Source organism: Medicago truncatula, chromosome 7 (assembly GCF_003473485.1).
Source record: "Medicago truncatula cultivar Jemalong A17 chromosome 7, MtrunA17r5.0-ANR, whole genome shotgun sequence".
Lineage (NCBI taxonomy): Eukaryota > Viridiplantae > Streptophyta > Magnoliopsida > Fabales > Fabaceae > Medicago > Medicago truncatula.
The window spans coordinates 11,093,431-11,116,993 of record NC_053048.1 but is presented as its reverse complement, the minus strand read 5'-3'; the positions used below and the strand labels follow the sequence as shown (position 1 = coordinate 11,116,993).

Here is a 23,563-nt window from a genome sequence, read left to right as displayed (position 1 = left end):
AATTTTTTTCAAAAGAAAGTGGAAAAAGGTTCTGAAGGTGAGAAAAACACAAGAAGGGGGGGGGGGGGGGGGTTGAATTGTGTTTTCTTTTTCTCTCAAAAAATACTTCTTCTGATAGTACTTCAGAAGCAGTTTGGAAATGCTTCTGATGTAATGACCAGAATCAGATATGCAGCGGAAAAGATCAAAGCAGAGAAAAGAAGAATAAGACACAAGCAGTTATCCTGGTTCCTTCCACAACACGGAAGTAGTCCAGTCCCCCTTGCACTTCCAAGGAGATTTCACTATAATCACAAAGATTACAAATGCTCAATACTCTCTAAGTATGTGACTTCTCAAAATGCTCAAACACACAGGCAAGAGTCTTCCAATGCTCAAGCACTAAGCAAGAGTCTTCTAATGCTCAAGCACGCAGGCAAGAGTCTTCTGATCAAACAAAAATACAATGAAATAAGTTTGACTTGAACACTTGATATACAATCAGTGGTGTTCACAATACAATACGATACAGACTCTAGACTTTTGAATTTCTAAGATATATCAAATCAGTGCAGAAATTCAGTGTGCTTTGTAGAATCAAATTGACAGAGTTTTGGCGCTTTTTAACTTGTGTATGTCTATATGCAATCTCCAAGTCTTCACTCCTTTATATAGAGGCGTGAAAGAGACGTTGAGATGATTAGCACGTCTAAAGAGTCGTTGAGTTCCTTTGATCATCCACCAGTAAAGAGTCTTCCGTTGCTCTCCATTGTTCTTCCAAGACCTATTGAAATTACTTGACTTGCTTTTGGTCATGTACACTTGAACAATTATTAGCAATAACCAATTGACAATTTTTAATACTTTGTTATCATCAAAACTCATTAAGGTTCATTGTGAGACACATTTTGTTCCAACAGATTCAAATACCACGTTTTTAAAGATTAAGGGTTCGGGGGTTGGTTATGTTTAGGGAATGTATTAGCACCCTAAATATTTGTAGTACTCTACGAGAACCTCTTGATTTTATTTAACTTTTTGTGCTTAAACTTGCTTGCTTTTAAAGAGATGAAAATAGAATTGAATGATGAGTTAAAAAAATAGAAAATTGATTTTAGTTGATTTGGAAGGACAAGGTTCTTTGCCTACGTACCCGTGAGGGATCAAAACCTCGTAGTTCGGGTAGAAACTGACGTTTGATTTGTTTTGTGTTTTTTATTAGTTTTGAAAAAAGTTTTAAAGAGAAAAGCCAAATGGTAAAATAACTTTTTTTGTATTTTTTAATTTTGAAGAAAATGGACTCGAAGTAGAATTAAAATTGATTTAAAATTTGATTAAGTAAGAAAATAAAAAGAACGGTCACTTGATTGAAAATCAAGGTTTATTATGAAAATATTTTTTGTGAATTTTGATTATTTGCATGTTTTTGTTGTTTTTAATATAATTAACATATAACTAAACTAACGTGACAAGAGAATAAAAGCGTGTGGATTTATAGATTCCACATGATCCCTAACCCATTTTTTTTTTTGCATTTTTTGATATATAATGCATGTGATGATTATCCATAATTGAAATGAGATGCAAAAAACAAGATAAAATGAACAAAAGAAAAATGCATGAGAAATAGTAAAGCAAAATAAAAATGAATGCAGGGGGGTGCAGATAACAAACTGGGGTGCAGAAGTAAAAAGATAGAGAGAAAAAATCAAAAAGGAGAGAAAGCAAGCTGGGTTTGGGTTGCTGGACCGGTTCGGTTTTGGCATACGGGTTAAACCGGTTTGAGGGAGTATAAAAGGGTTGTAAGACCCATTACTCATTCATTTTGAAGTCTGTTTCTCTCTCTTCCTCTAACAAAACGAAAATATACTCTCTCTTCTCTCTCTTGTTTTCTTCATCTTCTCCTGTGGAGAGATAGTGGTCGGAGCGATCTTTTCTCTCCAAAAAAGCTCTCTTTTTTTATATTTTTTTCGATTGCTACTTCTTTTCTCTCCCTCTTTCTGATTTAGCACTCAAAATTTCCAAAGCAAAATAAAAAAATAAAGATTAAAAAAAGGATTTAACGTTAAATAACTTAAAGGAATTTAAATAAAAGATGGAAACTAAAAATAAATAAAAAATGAAAATTGAAAGAAGAGGGCCCGATTTGGAACCAAATATGAGGTATTTTAAAATACCTTCTTGCCGAATTGTTGAGACTGGTCGGGATTAAAGGACACGTGTCAGTGGTCGGGAATAAAATTGGTTTTTGTTTGGCTTATTAAGGGGGTAAATCAAAACAAAAAAAACTTTACAGGGGTAAATAAATAAAAAATTACCGGGGGAAAACAAAAAATGATCTATATTACAGGAGGTAAAGACCTATTAACCTAAAAAAAATGATATTTTTGTCAACCTCCTTAAAGTTGTCTAAAAATCTTTCTACTATTTATGTTTTACAGTATTTTGAGAAGTCTTCAAACATAAAATTTTATGAAAAATGTTTCATTAAACTTTTCTTTAAGAATTATTTTTTTTCAATTTATTAATATATTTAAAATAAAACTCACACTAAACGAATTAATTAAATATATGTTTTTGGTTAATAAAAAAATTTACCCTAAATCTTGTTATCTATAAAAGTTAACCCGAAAGCTTATTTTTGCTCTAATTTTAAACTAAATCCTATTGATTAAATTTACTGTTTTAACCCTAATGCTTAATTCCGATTTGTTTAACCCTATTTTTTTGTTGAAACAAATCAAACCTAATCTCCTATTTTCCTATTAACCCTATTTTTTTGTTGAAACAAATCGACCATATCACACCTAATCTCCTATTTTCTTGAACAAAACAAATCAGCCCTAATGTTTATTTCAACAAATCGCTTTATTTCTTGCTTTTCTCTTGGTTCGCAACATACTTCATAGTACATCACTCCTAAATCGCTTTATTTCACATAATCATCTGGTTAGTTACCATACCTTTTTCTTTTCTTTGATTCTTTTATTTTCATCGCTTTTTTATGTAACTTTGATATTTCCTCCATCCAACTAATTCATGACATACTTCAAATCTCTCTTATGCTCAACTAACTCTAATTCTATTTTAGAAAACATGGCCTGCTAAAATATAGAAACTCTTTTGTCGTATCACTGTCTAACTGCTAAACATTTTAACACATATTCCTTTAATCTAATTATTTTTTTCCTGCTATTTATGCATGACAAAAATTTCACTTTCGTTTTTGATATGTCCTCTGCTCAAAAACCCAGTTTCAGAATATGACAAGGCAATCAACAAGCTACAAGTGAAGTACATAACATACATCGTCGAGTACAACTTCGAGACTGTGAGTATACTTTCATTTTCGTTGTACTATATAGTATTTATAATGTTGTTTTTAAAATTACAAAACATACATCGTCGAGTACGACTTCGAGACTGTGAGTATACTTTCATTTTCGTTGTACTATATAGTATTTATAATGTTGTTTTTAAAATTATAAACAGATAGTTGTTGAATAGTGATGTTTGCTAAATTTATAGTGTTGTTTGCATATTGTAAATGTTTGTTGTATTTTAGAAACTAAGCGTTTGCTATATATATTGTGTTGTTTTGTATAAATGTTGCTATATATAATTTTAGAAACTAAAATTATAAATGTATACTCACATGTTTTAAGCATGATTTTCGTATACTCTGCAACTTACTGTGGTTCAATAAGTGTCGGTTGTGTGGCTATTACTCGCTTCTGTGTGCTGTCTTTAATCTCTATAACTTTTAGTGGTGTCTTGATTTTTTTTGAATTTAAAAGGCACATCCGTCAACCACATTGTTCATAAGCCACATATTTGCCTAATCATGGATATTAGTTCTGACCTATTTGTGAGTTTGTATTCAGTGTCCTTTTTTAAAAAAATTATGGTAGGTCTTGCCTACCATAGTGTGATAAGTATTTATATTTATTGATTATTACCTAATATTTGATTACAGAAACAACCGTTTGCATTGCTCTCTTTGGGGTGAACATGCTGACAAAATTGTGAGCTTTTTTGTTAACCACGACAACTCTTTGCCTGTTGTATTGATATTGCAGTTTTGCAAGACACGCAAATATATGGGTATTTCATGGTTTTTAGTTTCTACTTTCTATTAATATCCACACATGAAATGGGAAATAATGTTCACTTGCTGTTCAATTTGTTAAAACTAGGTGCAATGGGAATTGCTAATGTGTTTTTTTTTTGGGACTAAGCTCATAGTTAATGGCGATTTACCTGATGTTGCTGCTTACATGGAAGGGTAAGCATTTACGTTTTTATAGAAAGTAGAAACTAAAAATTTATGATTGGTATGGACGTATTTTGTAAGACTTGATATACTATAATTACTACATCAATGAAACCTTTTGCTGCTTGAGTTTCATTCTTTTAATGACATTGGTATACTTTTATCAGCATGAAAAATGCATCGCTCCAATTGACCCAAAGTGTTAGCCAGATTTCCACAAACAGTTCTGCATCTTTGTCAGATGACTTGCTAAACACCAAGAGAATGACAATCGAAAGTATGATTGAGTCAACTCAGGTAGTTGTCTATTTTAGAAATTTTTAAATATTGTTTTGGATTAATCATTCATATTTATGTTCAAGATTTATATGCAAAAGGCGGTGAAATTTTTACAGGTGTGTCAAGGTTCGGTACTTGCCACTATATGTGAGATCGAAACTGGGGTTGAGTGGTACTTTCGATCATGTACCCAGTGTGCTTCTTAGGTCATTGTTGACAATGGAATCCTCCGTTGTCGCAAGTGCCCAACTTGCAAAAGTGTTGTGCCTAGGTATCTGAATCTTATCCGAATATAATTTTTGTTTTTATTATGCGTAGAAGTCTATTGATACCGTTGATTATTTTTTAGGTTCAAGCTGCATGTCATTGAGATGGACGATACAGGGTCCACTACCTTTGTCCTTTTTGATCGCCAAGTGACACAATTTATTGGGCGTAACGTGGAAGACTTAATCAAAGAACATGACAAGGTAGTGGATAAATGCATGCACTACATATGAGGATTTTTTTTTTTCAAACAATTTTCAACTAACATCTTCTAATCTTTCAACAGGGAGAAGGGGCCAGTGATTATCCTACTGATTTTAATGTGCTTATTGACAAGCAAGTTCTTTTCAAGGTTGAGGTTGGTGAAGGAAATGTCGTAAAGAAGTATAGGAATTATGCCTTTAAGAAGGCATCTGATGATGTTGGTGTCATTGAACAATTTATGTCTAAGTATAATTTGTAGGTAGTTCATATATGATATTACAATCTAATAATTGTTTTAGATTAATGTACATAAGGAAATCATCCTATGACTAATTGGTTCTTTTGTTGGTGTATGTGTGATAGAAACCCAACGATCGATCTGGTGAAGAGCTTAGAGTGGATGGTGTTGCAGCAAACAATTATAATATTCAAATGGTACTCAATTGATTAATTATATATAATCTACAATTACTAATGAAATGCATAAAATTTAAACAAATTTTTTTACGCAAATGTCTCCAGGATGTACAGGAGGTTGAAGACTCATGCAGCAATACCTCTGTGATTGACACACCAACCAGCAAGACAGGTCTTAAGAGGTCCTATGATAGCATTGACTTTGTGGCTGTTGAACGTGGTGAAACTGGTCAGGCATCGGTTACAAAACCTAACACGGCTGTTCGTGTCAAGATTGAGCCTACAGACAATATAGCTGTTTAACTTGCTCGAATGCTGGAACTATCTGCTTTGTTACCGAATTTCTTCAATCTCCATGAATCAGACAATTTTGGATTCAGTGTTTTCCCTTTCTGTTTTTTACAATTTGGTCTTTAATTTTCATCGTATTGCTGTGTTGGCTGTACTTGCTTAGCTCTGCAAACTTTTGTTAGTACACCTAAATAAAGTTTTGTTCAATCATGAATGTGGTAATATTAGTCAACAAGATGAATCAACTTTCACATTTGCAAACCAAAACAAATAAAAAAATCAGGATTAAAAAATGCCATCATGCTCCTACATCAACTATGCAGTTAAAAGCTACTTTCATGAATCACAGAAAAAGAGAGGAAGAGCAATTTATAACTACACTTACATAGAGTTATAGAGTAGATGATTTTGCATTCATGTCACGACCCACCTTTGAGCCATGACCGGCGCACAAGGCTAACACTAACTCATGATAACTCTTGCACCTTTCTAAAATACTGAAATTTTGGTAATGACTCACAAACCTCCAGGACATTTCAAAATGCAAGTTTATTATCACATATTTAAAATCTATCCCATTATTTATATATTGACTTTAAAGAGAAGAACAACTATTATCTCAATAGTTACATCATAAGCAAATCACAAAAACGGTCAAGATAGAGATCTAATGCACAGCATAGATGTTTTTAGGGGTGGCAATATGATCTATGAGATCCATATCCATCCAATCCATCCACTACAAAATCCATCCAATCCATCCATCAAACAAAAAATTTTGTTAATGGATTGGATTTGATCCATCCATTAAAAACTATGGATGGATTTGATCCATCCACCTTATTTTAAAAATCCAATGGATCACCTCTTTAAATTAAAAAAAGTCCAATGGATATCTTCAAAAAATATTAATCTTTTTTATTTAAATAATTATAATTTTGATTATCACCTTATTTTTTTTTAACTAAACTATTTAAATAAAAAAGCTTATTTATGCAAAACAGCTTATTAATATCTCATTTTCAAAAACAACTTATTTATGCAAAGCAGCTTATTACGATCTCATTTTCAAAACAACTTATTTATGAAAAACAGCTTATTATGATCTCATTTTCAAAAATAGTTTATTCATGCAAAACAACTTATTAATGCAAAAAAGCTTAGTATGATCTCATTTTCAAAAACAACTTATTCGAAACAACTTATTTATGCAAAACAACTTATTAATATCTCATTTTCAAAAACAACTTATTTATGCAAAACAGCTTATTTCGATCTCATTTTCAGTAACAGCTTATTCAAAACAGCTTAATTATGCAAAATAGCTTAATATGATCTCATTTTAAAAAACAGCTTATTCAAAACAGCTTATTTATGCAAAACAGCTTATTACAATCTCATTTTCAAAACGACTTATTCAAAATAACTTAATCATGCAAAACAACTTATTATGATCTCATTTTCAAAAATAGCTTATTCATGCAAAACAGCTTATTAATATCTCATTTTCAAAAACAGCTTATTCAAAACAACTTATTTATGCAAAAACAACTTATTATGATCTCATTTTCAAAAACAGCTTATTCAAAACAACTTAATTATGCAAAACAACTTATTATGATCTCATTTTCAAAAACAGCTTAATTATGCAAAACAGCTTATTATGATCTCATTTTCAAAACAACTTATTCAAAACAGATTATTTGTGCAAAACAACTTATTACGATCTCATTTTCAGAAACAGCTTATTCAAAACAGCTTATTTATGTAAAATAGCATATTATGATCTCATTTTCAAAAATAGCTTATTCAAAACAACTTATTTATGCAAAACAGCTTATTACGATCTCATTTTAAAAACAACTTATTTATGAAAAATAGCTTATTACGATCTCATTTTTATAAACAGCTTATTCGAAACATCGTATAATAAGCTATTTTGCATAAATAAGCTGTTTTGAATAAGTTGTTTCTGAAAATGAGATCGAAATAAGCTGTTTTGCATAAATAAGTTGTTTTGAATAAGCTGTTTTTGAAAATGAGATCATAATAAGCTGTTTTGCATAATTAAGCTGTTTTGAAGAAGCAGTTTTAGAAAATGAGATCATAATAAGCTATTTTGCATAAATAAGCTGTTTTGAATAAGCTGTTTCTGAAAATGGGATCAAAATAAGTTGTTTTGCATAAATAAGTTGTTTTGAATAAGCTGTTTTTGAAAATGAGATCATAATAAGCTATTTTACATAATTAAGCTGTTTTGAATAAGCTGTTACTGAAAATGAGATCGAAATAAGTTATTTTGCATAAATAAGCTGTTTTGCATGAATAAGTTGTTTTTGAAAATGATATCATAATAAGCAATTTTTAATAATTAAGCTGTTTTGAATAAGTTGTTTCTGAAAATGAGATCGAAATGATTTGTTTTGCATAAATAAGCTGTTTTGAATAAGTTGTTTTTGAAAATGAGATCAGAATAAGTTGGTTTGCTTAAATGAGCTGTTTTGAATAAGCTGTTTTTGAAAATGAGATCATAATAAGTTGTTTTGCATAAATAAGCTTTTTTTTTTTAAAAAAAAAAGAGATCGTAATAAGTTTTTTTGTATAAGATAAGTTTTTTTTGATAATACACCTATCAAAAAAAATAATACACTTTAAAAAAAAATAATTCACCTATAAAAAAAATAATACACTTTAAAAAAAATTATACACTTTGATTTATGAATCGGATGGATTATCCATTCATTAAAATCTAATAATGGATGGATTGGATGGACTTTATTCTAATTGGATGGACTGGATGGTTTTTTTTAAGAAAAAATAATAGTGGATTGTAATGGATTAATGAACCTTTTTTGATCCATCTATTAGGATCCAAATCCATATCCATCCAATCCATCCACTTTGCCACCCCTAGATGTTTTTGATGAACATGAAACTCCAAGAGATTTGTCCTTTGTAAACTGTGAATAAAATCAAAGACATGAAGAATCACAAGAATTCAATGGGAGCATGACAAACCAAGTGGACATAATGGATGAGTGATGTTTTCACCAGTCCTTATCCAACCATTTTTTTTTAAACGAAAAATTTATCCTTTTAAAGCTCATTCATGCTAAAACGAAATATTTGCAATATCCAAGTCAATATTATTCGACAAAAATCCTTAGCATGAACCAACGGTTAGTCATACATAAAGTTCTACAACTATATGTTCAACTAAATAAAAAATAAAAAAAATAAAAAATAACCATTTCAACACACCTAATATCATTTACCTCTATTCGCTATTTCTACATAAACCACATTATCTCTTCGTTGTGGTGAATGAGGATATACCACATTATCTCTTCGTTGTGGCGAACGGTGATATACCACATTTCTCTTCGTTGTGGTGAACGGAGCACATCTAAAATTACTATGAGCACGTATCTCATAGGCTACATTATCTCTTCGTTGTAGCAAACGGAGTTACTATGAGCCATGTCTCATAGGCTACATTATCTCTTTGTTGTAGCAAACAAAGTTTTTCTTCTCAAATTTTCTTAAGTGGAATATTTACCTTTAAACATAAAGTTAAAGCTAAGTTACACATAAAATAGCAGGAGCATTAAATGGAGAAAAATTGATAAAATTTCCAGGAGAGAATCATAATCCTCTTTGTATATATGCCTCTTCATTTCCCTAAACCCTAAAAATATTATCCTACTTTACATATAGCTAGTCTATATGGCACCGCCCACTGCCCACTACCTCAAACCATTAACTTTACAAAATGGTTAAACATGTTCTTCTTCTTTTTAACTTCATATCATACTTTCCCACCGGATTTCACCATCGCTGTAAAAATCCAACCACCGTTCATCTCCTTCCTCTCTTGGTACGTTTTCCTCTTCCATTTCACCTCTAATTTCATTTATTTTCCCCAAACACCATTTTAACATCCTTGCATAGCAAAAAGGAAACTAGAAAATAAGTTGATAAAAACAGTAGTTTACATGAGGAAATGAAGTACTTGCTAATATCCTTTCATTCCTAGCAACAAAAGAAGCTATTGAAACTAGTGTTTTGTCACGTAGGTGTGTTTCTCTTTGGACTCACATTAATGATCTTCAAAATATTATAAACCAGTCTAAAGCTTGCTGCCATAGATGAACTTTACCCAATTTTCCGAATTTCAAACCCTTACATTAAAATATCAATGAACAAAGAGAAGAGAAGAGAGTTCAATACCTCAAATAGTAGTAATTATTGCTTCTCCCATTTAGTATATGACTTCACTTTTATTATTTATTTTTCCTTCTTAGATGGACCACTTTTCACACACACAAAATTTTATTTTGTTCATAACTATAATATATTCATTCATTAAATTATTTCTAACTAAGTCCTATTATTATTACCATTTGACTTTGATATTAAACTTCTAATAAATAATGAAATGTGTAACTATTCTAGAATTAGAGATCTAGAAGCTATTATAAATAAATCCTAAAAAAATTATATGAACATAAGTTAGTAAATAAGTTATTTTAGCTGAGCTCCTAAATAAAATTTTTCTTTCTAATTGGGGGTATTACAATTCAAATGTGAGGTTTGCAGGGTGCCAGCTGCATTCAGATGTAGCATCTATTATTACTTGAATTGCAATAGGGTCTTTGAACTAATATTTTTTAATTAAGTGTTTTTTGTTAATTGGCTTTAGTAAACAGTTAACCAAACTGTGATGAATTGGTAACTTCATTGCAAAAAGTATACTACTAATCTTGAGACTTAATAACAACATTTTAATACTTCTAGAGAAAAGGCTAGACAAGCTTAATTGGATTAATACTTCTTCAGGTGACCATAAGAAAGTAATTGCTTTGGTAAATATGCAATGATCAACAAATTTTGTTTTTACCACAATGTGTAGCAGTTCTTCTATATGATAAGGTTTACAAGCTAAATTCATATGATAAGGTGAGTAGTGGTTCTTCTACATTGATAAGATTTACTCAAGTAGCTACTTTAATTAAAACTTAGAAATCTACATTATCGTATATAAACATTTATTTGGGAGGTAGCATTATAATGAAGGGAAGGGATTATTTTGAAATGCATGGTCTTCATAATGATCCAATTCCCTCTGACCATTAGTTTGCTTAAGTTTTCTTGATCTCCTGCTGCTCTACACATGTCAACCATGAAAAGTACAAACATAAATTTTCTCTTATTATTTATTTGTAACTATGAGAATTTTTTTTTAACTATGATTAATACTTCTTTTCCCACGTGATTCTAATTTCTTTGTGAGATTCCTAATGAAATTGGAAACTAAAAATGCTTGCAGAATCTTGATTTGTCTCACAACAAATAATTAGAAACAAAATCTGCTCCTATTCTTATGCATCCTTCCTAAATAATTTCAACTATAAGTTCATTATTTTTGGAATTATAATATTACTTAATCAACAATAAAATTGCAATCAACTGATAAGAGAGCGTTTCACCTATCCACTTCACCGCAACACTATTAGTCAAGCACACTATGCACAAATGGTTAGTCAAGCACAAGCACCGCAACACTATTAGTAATTGTTTCACCTAATTTTCCTAAGACATGGATGTTTCTTTACAAAAGTACCAAATAGGCGCGGTTCTAACAGCCAAACCAACGAAATCCTTGGAACCAGTGGACATGTTTTAACAAATGCCACACATATGTCTCACGACCATTCTGTTGGAACTTTCGATGGCATATGCGGTGAAAACCGCGAGGATTCTGATGTACCAGACAATGAAGGTAAACTAGCAATGAACACTCTTGGTTTCCATGCTATTCTATTTAGATTAGAATAGAAGCACACACACCTATTTGACCAAAAATACAATTTTAATATACCAGGTGTATTTCAAGTTTGCACACTATGCAATTACTCTAAATGATTTAAATTAGTGTTAAATTACTATCTAACAAGTTCATATTACAGTACTTTTTTTCTGCAAATACATAGGAAATATATTTACTCGGTACATAAGGAAGAAAGAAAGAAAGGATATATTAGAGAGATTTCGTACATGGAAACAGGGAAAATATATTGAAAATTAACAGCCAGTTTGAATTGCTTCATCCCTATTTCAACTATGCAATAATATTATAACTAATTATGAATTTTCAAATCACATATAGAGAACTTCAAAAATTTGAGCATTTTTAATGTTAAGAAACCAAATAGTAACACCCTGACTTCACAATCACAAGGAAATTGTTGCATAGTTGAAATAGGGGTCAAGCAATTCAAAATTTTAAAATGCTTACTCTACCAAAACAGATATTGCAGAGTGATCGACATAAAATGAGAATATCGATTGAGTAGATAGCTCAATCACTGATAGAAGTGGAACTTTCTAAAAGATTTACATGATTCTAATATTTGATTATAATCTGTAGAACGCAAGATTTATTTTTCATATCAGATTTCTAATCCTGAACAAGATTTGCTAATATTAACAAAAGTTTTCTCCATAAGGTTACTTATTAAAATCTCTCTAAAACTAAACAGATAAAAAAAAAATAACCATGCAATTATTTCCCTGTGTGTTGCCAGCATCTCTAAGAATTTCTTTTTTTCTCTCTTCCCAAGAACAATTTAATCTGCGTGCCAATTCTTCGACTTCCCTTTCGTTTCTTTCCTGTATGGCCTGGCAGAAAGTTAAGTACTTTGTTTGGATTTCTTATATCTCAGTTGGTAGAACACTTTGTTTCTTTACAAAAACTGAAAGTTGTTCATGTGGTTTGTCACACAAACTTTGTGATAACTTGCATATCCCTTATTTATGGAAAATAGTGAACAAAAGAGCATGAAGAAGACCCCATATCTCTGACACAATCGTTGGCAGTCATAATTGTAATTTTTTCAAGGCCACTTAGTACATGATTTAAGGGTCTTTCACTCACATGATTTAATGGTCTTTCACTCCTTATGCATCAAATAACTTATGTCAATAAACCAAATCCACATGCATGTATAAAACTAAATCATTTAAGAATAATATCTTCAATGTCTTGGTAGCAGACTAGCAGCTAATGAAACGAAAGAGAGAATAGAGAAACTACTACATACCTACATAATCATATATGTTCCGAATAAACTGATAGTAAAATTTTGTGTGTTCGATTATTTTGTGAAGTGTGCAAAAATGTTGAGAGTGAAGCGTGCAAAAAAGATTCAAAAAACATAGAAAACGATTCCATATGAATGATTTAAAAAAAACAATTAAGCTGAAAAGAACATTACGACCCTCTCAAATGTGTTTATTTCATTTGATTCAGTGATTCATTTGGATGATGATGTAAGTGTAAACCAGAACCATCTTTTTCACGCCACATACACAATTTTGTCGTCTATCACATCTGCTAATGAAGAATCAATCGTTGGAAACTACCTTCAAAATTGGGAAGACGAAGATATTCCACCAAATTCAGGTAACGTTGCTTTTTGTCTCTGTAACTTTATATTTAATTGTGTTGCTAATATCGTACTAGATGAATATGAATTTCCATTGTAAAATTATATTGGTCGAACAATGATTTCTTAATGTATATAGCTGTTGTATATGAACAGACATCAGCTCTGACATTGTGCATCGAAATTGCACTGATATGTTGTTGGAAATATTTTCATATCTTCGATCAGGTACCATTATTTGTAATTTAAATATAAATATGTTTGCTTTCATCCGAGACATTGTTACAATATATATAATTGATGATACTCGCGTTATTTTCAGATTCTGTTGAAAGTGTAAGTTACGAGGATTTCGGGCAGCCGGATTGTATATGCAAAGATTGTGGATCACACATGTGGTATGGAGAGAGGAATCGCAAGGATTGTAAGCCAATGGTGCCAGAATTCTCTGTGTTGCAGGGAAGGGAGGATCAAAATTGCGTACCCACCGTTTCCTGAACCTCTCGCTGATTTGTATTACTCTGACAATAAAAGAAGCAAGTACTTTATGGAAAATATTCGATCTTTTAACAGTATGTTTGCCTTCACATCAATGGGTGGCAAGATTGACAGCTCTATGAATAGTGGGAACGCTCCTCCGACGTTTGTTCTGAATGGCGAAAACAATCATCAGATCGGTAGTTTGCTGCCAATGGAAGGAAATGACCCGAAGTTTTCTCAATTGTACGTTTATGACACCAACAATGAAATCAAGAATAGAATGGCAGCTGTAGGGTAAATTTTTATATAGTTTGGTAATTCTGGTATTTATTTTTCATTGCACTCTCTGGAGTAAAGCTTTCATACCATACATATTGATATTTGGCTTTTGTTTGTAGGATGGATGACGACAACGATTCGATCAAATCGTCAATTGTTACTGACCTTAGGGACATTCTTGATGATGTCAATTCCTACGTCAAACAATATAGAACTGCAAGAGATACTTTGAAGGCGAGTAATGCCCCTACTGTCAAGCTAAGAATAATAGGCAAGAGAAATCGGGATGGTCGTAGGTATAATTTTCCTACAGTGTCAGAGGTTGGAGCTTTGATAGTCGGCGACTTTGATTCTTCTGATTTTGAAAGAGATGTTGTTGTCGAAGAAAGATCTGGTATTTTGAAGAGAATTTCAATTATTGAGCCATCTTACTTACCATTGCAATATCCGCGTTTGAAAGAAATGTTGTTGTCGAAGAAAGATCAGGTACAATGAAACATCCAAGAAGGCACAAATAAAAAGGTTATATGTCACTCTATTAGAATGGATGGCTTATATGATCCACCATCGAGAAAGGATTTATTCAACTATTGTTTTTTCAAGGAGGTTGCTCCACCAATTTTTAGTCGATGGATTCAGCATGATAGAGTATGCCAGGTTAAGGTATGCAAGAGATCATCAAAAAGAGTTAAGGGCGGATATGTATAAAGGATTAACCGAAGCACTTCTAAGAGGAGAGACAAATCCGGCTACTACTGGAAAAAGAATTATTTTGCCATCGACTTTTGTTGGTGGTCCACGATACATGATCCAACACTATCAGGATGCAATGGCTATCTGTGGTTGGATTGGATATCCCGATCTATTCATCATGTTTACTTGCAATCATAAATGGCCGGAGGTTGTTGATTTTCTCAAATTGCATAATCTGAAACCAACAGATAGACTAGATTTGTCTTGCAGAATTTTCAAGTTAAAACTCGATCATCTCATAAAGGAAATCAAGAAGGGCCAAATATTTGGAGAAGTTCGGGCAGGTAAGTAATGTATACACTAAAGTTTTGGTCTCAACTGTAGCATTTTATTTATATATGTTATGTTCCGTTGTAAGGCATTTGAAGTTACTTTCTATTGCTACTTCGTCTCTATATTATAAGACACGATGCAAATACTAAAATGAATTTCAATTGATTTCATACGGCACATTCATGAAATAGTATGTTAATCCATGTCGTGTATTATGCATCTACCATGTAAATATAATGTTTATTAAAGCTATTTTATAGCCACGACTCCCTGATTATATGACATTTGTGCAATACTTAATTTTTTAGATTAATTTACCATGAAGTTAACTTATTTCGAGCTTCTCTGTTATGTGTGCAGTTATATATACTATTGAATTTCAAAAGCGTGGGCTACCTCATGCACACATACTGGTGTTTTTGAAGCCAAGATATCGTTGTAAGAAGCCTGAGGATGTTGACAAGATTATATCAGCAGAGATTCCAAACAAATATAGTGACTACAATAATGATTCACGACCCATGTGGTGACCAAAACACAAGTTCACCTTGCATGCTCAAAAATAGATGTACCAAAAACTTTCCAAGAAATATGACTTACAATCAATTCCCGACAAAATTCGTGTGGAAAGCAAAAGATCATGAATGGACTCCTAGGCAAGTTGGTTTTTCGATAGGAAGTGTCCATTTTGCTCCACCAGGTTCCGGCGAAAGGTTTTACCTGAGAACTCTCTTAAACTACATCAAAGGTCCAACATCTTTCGATGACATCAAGACGGTCGACAGTGTCAAATACAATACTTTCAAGGAAGCCTGTTACGTTATGGGGTTACTGGATGATGACAAGGAGTTTATAGACGCGATAATGGAAGCAAGTCTTTGGGGAACTGGCACTTATTTACGTAGACTCTTTGCAGAACTGATGGTATCTGATCAGTTTTCCAGACTAGATGTTGTCTGGAATTCTACATCCGCAAGTTTAATTGATGACATTCTCCACAAACAGAGGCAGGTACTTGGAGCTCCAGGTTTATTTCATTGCTTATTTATTATTTTTAATTACGTAATAATTATGTTTGTTCCTTCTTTCTTCTCAAATAATTTTCCATTTATGACACTACATGTGTTTGTCTTTATACGAAAGTAACTACCTTTATTTTTTCAAACTACATGCAGTGATATTGGTAAATCTAATAGTGGTTGTGCGTTTGTGCCAAATAATTATTCTAATGACAATTTACATAAATTATGAATGAATAACTATTTATATCATAAATGTTTATTGGCTGAATTTGAAAAAAATAAGCTCTATTAAGTGCATTCACACGTCTGTTTTTTATGAAAATTACATGAACATGGCTTTTTTTTTCCGTATATATTTTCAATAAAGAAGTCTTGCTGATTTTTAACAACCCTGATTTTTCTCCCAGATTTACGGTTGACTGATGAGCAGTTGAAGGCGTATGCGTTGGCCGAGCTAGAAATGTTGTTGTAAAGTGTTGGGAAGAGTTTGTCTTATTTTCCTCCAATGTCAAAGGCTGATGCATCGTTGGTCCCTGATGTCGGAAGTAGATTGATTTATGATGAGATGAATTATAATAGGTCTCTACTAGCTGCTGAACATACCTAGTTGATGTCGACCATGACTTCGGAACAACGTAATGTATATGGTGGTACGGGGAAGACATTTATTTGGAGGGCTTTGTCAGCTGCTTTGAGGTCTAATGGTGAGATTGTTTTAGCATGTTCATCGAGTGGGACTGCTGCCTTGCTTATACCCGGTGGAAGAACTGCACATTCGAGATTCGGTATCCCTTTTATAATCGACGAGACCTCAATGTGTGGAGTTACCCCAAATACACCGTTGGTATCGCTGGAGATTAAGGCTAAACTTATCATATGGGATCAAGCGCCAATGATGCACAAGCATTGTTTCGAAGCACTTGATCGATCCTTGAGAGATGTTCTAAAGACCGTAGATGAAAGAAACAAGGACATACCGTTTGGTGGTAAGGTTGTTATCTTAGGTGGAGATTTCAGACAGATATTATTAGTCATGCCCAAAGCTCCCAGGCCAGAGATTGTCTATGCTTCAATTAACTCATCTAATTTATGGAGGTATTGTGAAGTCCTTACGCTTACAAAAAATATGAGGGTTCTAAGCGGCGCATCTGAAGCGGACATTGAAGAGAGGAAGTTGTTTTCTGACTGGGTTTTAAGAGTTGGGGATGGTACAACTAGGGAAATCAATGATGTCGACATATCCGTTGAAATCTCGTCCGACTTGCTTATTCCAAGTTCAGGTAATCCTATTGCATCTATTATTGAAAACACTTACCCAAATTTGTTAGGAAACATTGGTAAAGCATAATATTTTCAAAGTATAGCAATATTGGCACCAAAGAATACAATTGTTGATCAGATTAATGATTATGTGTTAAACTTGATTCCTGGTGAGGAAAAAATTTATTTGAGTTATGATACACCTTATCATAAAAACCTAGGCAGTGACTGTAACGCCCTCTTTGAATTATTTAATTATTTGATTATTTTAATGAGTTTAGAATATATTTATATGATTATATGATTTATTAAGTGGCTTATTATATTATTTAATAGAATAAGATTTGAAAATAGAATAATATTGAGTTTAGGGGTTGTTATGAGATTTTAGAAAGTTTGGGGGGAGAAAGAGAAATAAGATAAGATAGATGGTGGAGTTATAAGTAGGAAAGACCTAGTTTAGAAAAACAGAACGTACGATCAGTTTTTGGAGAAAAGGGAGAAAAAGCCAAGAGAAGGGAGAAGACCTAGAGGGGCTGCGATTTTCACATTCTAAGGTAAGGGTGGGACTAACATTCAATCTTCTTAAGCCTATGATTCTGATAATTAGATTTAACATGTTGGAGGTTTAGTTTGAGAATTGGGAATTAGGTTTTCCATTGTTGAGTTTGATTAGAAAAGTGTAGAAACCATGGTAATTGTGTTAAGAATTGATGTTCAGGTTGTTGAATAATCATAGGTTAAGTTTTCTAACAAATTTGGGAGTTTGTGTTTGAGTCTAGTGAAATAAGAGTGATTCTTAAGGGAAAAACGCATTGTTAAACTGATTTTTAAACTGCTGTGAAGCTCAAAATCGGCCACCGATTTCTGAGCTGATTTTCTAGCTTTGGTTCGACGAAAATCGGCCACCGATTTTCTGGCAGGAAAATCTGAAAAATATTCATAATTTTCACCCTTTTCTGTTTTGAATTTGCTTTCAGTGTAAACATGAAAGTTGTAGATAATTGAGTTAGCTTTCCAATGGCTTTGGTTTCACTTGAAAATGATTTTTAGTTTTTGATATATGATGAAAATAGTCCAAGGAGGTCTTAGTGAAACCTTATGAAAATTCAGCATAACCGTTTCTAAGTTAATCCAAAACTTATGGGATAATTCCAACCCTCAAAACTAGAAGTACTATGAGTTCAATTAAGGTGTTTAAGAGTATTTAACCCATGTTGTGAGTTGATCCTTGGGGTAGGAATGGGGGTTGAATATAATATTACTAATGATCTGTGAACCTATTATAATATGATTTAATGTTGATAGTAATGTAGTATATTTGTATATGCATTATGTGAATTATATAAGATGTTTAAGTTGATGTTGATTATGATTTGATGTTGTTATATTGTGATATAATTGAATATGCATTACTTGAATTATATGTGAATAATTGAGACGTTGTTGACTTGCATTTGATATTATTATGTCATGTTGTTTTTGTATACTGCTGTGTTGCTGTTGTTATTTAACTAAGCTGCATGAGTCGGTCTAAGTTGATTAAGATGATGAAGTTCCAAATTATTGGATTATATAAGAGGTTGTCGATTTAAGATGTTTAAGAGGTCGAGTCCATGCATTAGCATTTCATTGTTGGGGGCTTGATGCCCTAGAGCCTTTGCTCAATTAAGTTGAGGGCTTGATGCCCTGGGAGCCTATTTACGCTCAAATAAGTTGAGGGCTTGATGCCCTGGGAGCCTATTTACGCTCAAATACGTTGGGGGCTTGATGCCCTGGATTGGTACCACATGCATATAAGAGGTCTAAGTTGAATAGTCAAGTTGGAGTCGCATTTGTCGAGTCAAAGATGTTTAAGTTACCAAGTTGTTGAAGCTGTGATTCTTTATATGAACTATTAAAGATGTGATATATGATATCTTAATGTCTATGATGAATATTATGATGATTTTAGGTTGTTAAATATAATTGTTGAATTATATGCTTAATATTATTGTTTTGTGAAATCTCACCCCTTCTGCTTGGAAATGTTGCTCTTCGTATGAGTAACTTGCAGGTGATCGAGAATAGTTGATGTCGTGTGAGGTTTCTCTCTCGTGTGTCTTAGGTGCTCTGATACGTAACGAGATGGGAACTTTGTTATTGCTTTTTCTATTCCTTACGTATTGTTTTTGTAGATTTATGACTATGTTTTTAGATTGGATTTTTATGAGACATTTATGAAGAGGCCTTCGTGCCAAAGACTGTTTTAGTTATTGAATAAATTCCGCTACGAAGTATTAAAGATTTTGTTATTGAATTTTAAAGGATAAATAGTTATTTATTCAGTTTATGATTTTAAGAAAAGAATGTGACATTCCGTTTATGTGAATACTCTGATTAATTGTTATGAAATTTTTAAGTTGGGAAAACGAGGTGTTACAGTGACGCAGTGGACGATATCCACACGCCTGAATTTCTCAACACCATTGTTGCCTCCGGATTGTAAAATCATAGGATTCGATTGAAAGTAGGAGTACTTGTGATGTTATTGAGGACCATAGATCAAAATTTGGGCTTATGTAACAATACAAGTTTGATTTTTACAAATATGGGTAAATTTGTGCTCTAGACAGAGGTAATATTTGGATCTAATATAGGTGAAAAGGTGTTTATTCCAAGGTGTCATATCCCAATTTTTAACCTAGGGTTATATAATGGGGGTACATAATTGTGTGAACGAAGTAAACACTAGAAAAATATTATTTGAAAATGATAAATTAAATATTTAATTTAACCATTGTTAAAAAGTGCTTTTCTTTGTCCCCATGTTTTGCTAAAATATTTTAGAACGTAATCTATAATATTTTGGAACACAATCCAAAATATTTTGGTAAGTAATCTAATATATTTTAGTGTTTGACCTGAAATATATTTTGATACACAATAATATATTTATGTACTGCATAATATATTTTTGTACTCAATATAATATATTTTAGTACTCAATTGGGATATTTTTGTACTACATGAATTACTTGTCCCCAAAGTTTCTCACCTATTAGTTGTGAAGTTTCTCTATAAATAGAGAGCTCACACAATGCATTCTGGATACCGAAATTCACAGTTGATGCTTCCTGTGTTTTTCTTCTCTTCTCCCTCTTTCGACTTGTGTTGACGAGTCTTTCTTCTTTTTCTACTCCTTTCTGTCCCTTTCGGTTTTAAGGTATTTTTTATTTTATTTTTCTTTATGTTATAAAAAATGCAAAAAATAAGATTTTGTGGTGATCCAACGTCACTACAAAATTCTCTCACTACAAAATTATCATGCTTTTATTTCATTGCTACGTTAATTTTATTTATTATTCAAAATAACAAAAACATTCAAATCACAAAAATATGTTCATAATAAACCTTGATTCTTCAATCAAGTGATTCCCCTTTTTATTTTTATTTTTTTAATCAAATATTAATCAATTTAATTCTACTTTGAGTCTCTTTTCTTTTAATATAAAAAATACAAACCAATTCCATTTTGCCACTTGGCTTTTACTTTAAAACTTTTTTCAAAACTTTTAAAAAATACAAAACAAATCAAACGTCAATTTCTACCTCGAACTACGAGGTTTTGATCCCTCACGGGTACGTAGGCAAAGGACACTCGTCCTTCCAAATCATAAAAAATGTAGATAAATTAGGACTCACTTTCTTTTTCTTTTAATCATCACTTTAATTTTTTTTTAAGCAAGCAAGTTTATAACACATTAATTAAATAAAATCAAGAGGTTTCATTAGAGTACTATGGACATAAAGGGTGCTAATACCTTCCCGTAACTAACCCCCGAACCCTAAATCTTTTCAAAATGGGGGTAGTTTGAACTTTTTTCCCCTTTTTCTTAAAAAATAAATGTTCAGTCGTGAAATAAATTAGTGAGTCAAAAGCTAATCAAATAGTCTTGATCTCCAAAAAAACGTTTCTGGCAATTTATTTTATGAATTGAATTATACTATTTTTTTCGATTCAAGTAAAATGTTTACTCTCATATTTGCGCTATATTTGTTCTTTAGTATAACCGTGCGTCAGCACGGGTCAATGGTCTAATATATATAAAACAAAATCTTACCCTAAATTTAACCTAACCTTATCTTAGCCCCATAAAAGAGCGATTGCTATCACCATTTTGACGAAAGTGGAGAAGAACGGCGCCGCAGAAGGATTGGACTATTTTGCTTCAAGACTGACATTTACATAGAGTTGTAAAAGAGGTATTTCTTTATCCACCCATTCATCACTGATTCATAATAAAGTTTTATATATTCCTTTATTATTAAATTGATTGTTATGATGTGCAATTTAGGGTACGACAATTCTGCACAACTTCAATAAACTCAAATCAACGTGATATATGCAACTAATCTCAAGTGGTTTGTGTTTTTATGTCGATGATTTCATCTAATTTTTATTGGATTATTTTCATTTTCCCCCAGTATATCTATGAGCATCAAAACAAAAATGTATTCATGGACTATCATCAGAGGCATAATTGAAAGGAGGTCGTCAATGTTATCTTATATTTCTACTCATTTTAGGATGGGTTTAGATCTATTGTTCTTTTGTATAAGCTTAATGTAATCTTCAACGAGTGTGATTTCTTTGATTAAATATCGGTAGATCTGTAGCATCAAAGGCGACTAATCGTTTTAAAAGGTAATAAATGCATAAATAATATATATTAACCCTGATAGCTTTTATTTTGATATATGAATACTATGCAATTTTTATTTGAATTTGTATGTTATTCCATCCTCTTGACATCTTCCGGCCAGTGATTGGTAATGGTTTAAACCTTTCTTAGATACCCTATGTATATTATATTGTATTAAACTTAATCTATTTTTCTAATTATAACAAAGAGACAAAAAAGTATAAGAAAAAACTATAAGAATATTTAGTTCTCAATGGTTAATTGCATAGAGAAGGATTTAACATTGAGAAAACAAAGAAGTTCTATGCAATGCTACGATTTAATAGTATAGGCAATTTCCCCACTTATAAATATTGTCAGACCATCTCCTATATGATGTAGGATTCTTAACAAATATACTATAGTAATTTGGGGTGGCGAGGTTACCTAACTCCCTACCATCATAGTTCATCACCTTTTTTTCATAACTATGCTATATGGTTTCCTTCTTGTGATAATCTATATTGCCTTTGGGATCTTTGGAGAATCATTTGCATGGTATGCTATATTGTTATCCTATATTCTCATTTTGCTTTGTGTTTGCATGGAGGTGAATTTAGTGAAACCAATGTAACACTTTGATTTTGTTAACGTTCCAAAATGTAAATTTTACTAAGATCATAATGTCATACCGTGATTCTACCAATCAAATTCAGGGTCACTCCAAACATGCAGATAATAAATTTGAATAAGTGATCTTTGTTTTTGTTGCTTATGTTTTTTGGTCTTCTTAGTTTTGTTAGATCTTCCTCCTGGGAAAAAACCACTGGATTGGAATACAAGAATGAGAATAGATGCTGGTGTAGCTAAAGGTTTGGAGTATTTGCATTATAAAATGAAGCCTCCTGTCATATATCGTGACCTCAAATGCTCCAACATTTTGTTAAGCTACGATTATCATCCCAAGTTATCTGATTTTGGCTTGGCAAAAGTAAGTCCGATCGGTGATAAGAATCATGTTACAACAAGAGTTATGGGAACATATGGCTATTGTGCTCTAGAGTACGGAATGACAGGTCAATTAACAATCAAGTCTAACATTTTTAGCTTTGAAGTTGCTCTTTTGGAGCTCATCACTAGCAGAAAGGCATTCGACAATAGTAAACCTTTAACAGGTTAGTTGCCACTAGCACTCAATTGTTGATGAAATTCTGGTTTATGTTGCTTTCCTTGAAATTGAGCTTGAATGAAAAGTTGTAGCATGTAGGGGTATTGAATTCACGCAGATGGCCACCATGATTGACCATTTGACCTGAAACCTAATTTGAATGAAAATTTGCAGGAGGCTAAAATTGCGAAAAGGCTGAATATATAGTTGAACTGTGTAAACAATGGCTCGTTGCAAGAAAAATGTATATCTCATTTGCAAACAAAGAAAATCATTTCAGACAGATGAAGAGCAATGGTGTATCACTCATGAGTGTGATTTCTTTGATTAAATATAGATAAATATGTGCAGAAAATATTATAATATTTTGTATTACTTTTAAAATAAGGTAACAATTAGGAATTGGATTGATGTACTCATTCTTGTTGTTATGTACTACTATAGTTGGCTTTGAATTGAATGATTATATTTAGATAAGTTCTATGTGTTGTTTTTGGATTTCTAAA

General features: G+C 32.1%; 1 protein-coding gene across 3 annotated transcripts; it reads left to right on the top strand.

Annotated features, from left to right (window-relative positions):
* Positions 1 to 21,348: 21,348 nt before the first annotated feature.
* Positions 21,349 to 23,563, top strand: LOC120577127 (probable serine/threonine-protein kinase PBL7). Of its 3 annotated transcripts, none has more exons than XR_005643177.1 (4): positions 21,349 to 21,470; positions 21,563 to 21,912; positions 22,684 to 23,064; positions 23,232 to 23,563. XR_005643177.1 is itself a non-coding variant. In XM_039828160.1 (4 exons), exons 2-4 carry the CDS (start codon positions 21,611 to 21,613, stop codon positions 23,237 to 23,239), a joined length of 408 nt encoding a protein of 135 aa, XP_039684094.1. In that variant the 5' UTR covers positions 21,349 to 21,470; positions 21,563 to 21,610; the 3' UTR covers positions 23,240 to 23,534. The 3 variants fall into 3 exon arrangements, 2 of the variants coding, with proteins under 2 accessions (XP_039684094.1, XP_039684095.1); XM_039828160.1 differs by having other exon boundaries at positions 21,563 to 21,629; positions 23,232 to 23,534; XM_039828161.1 differs by lacking the exon at positions 21,563 to 21,912 and having other exon boundaries at positions 23,232 to 23,534.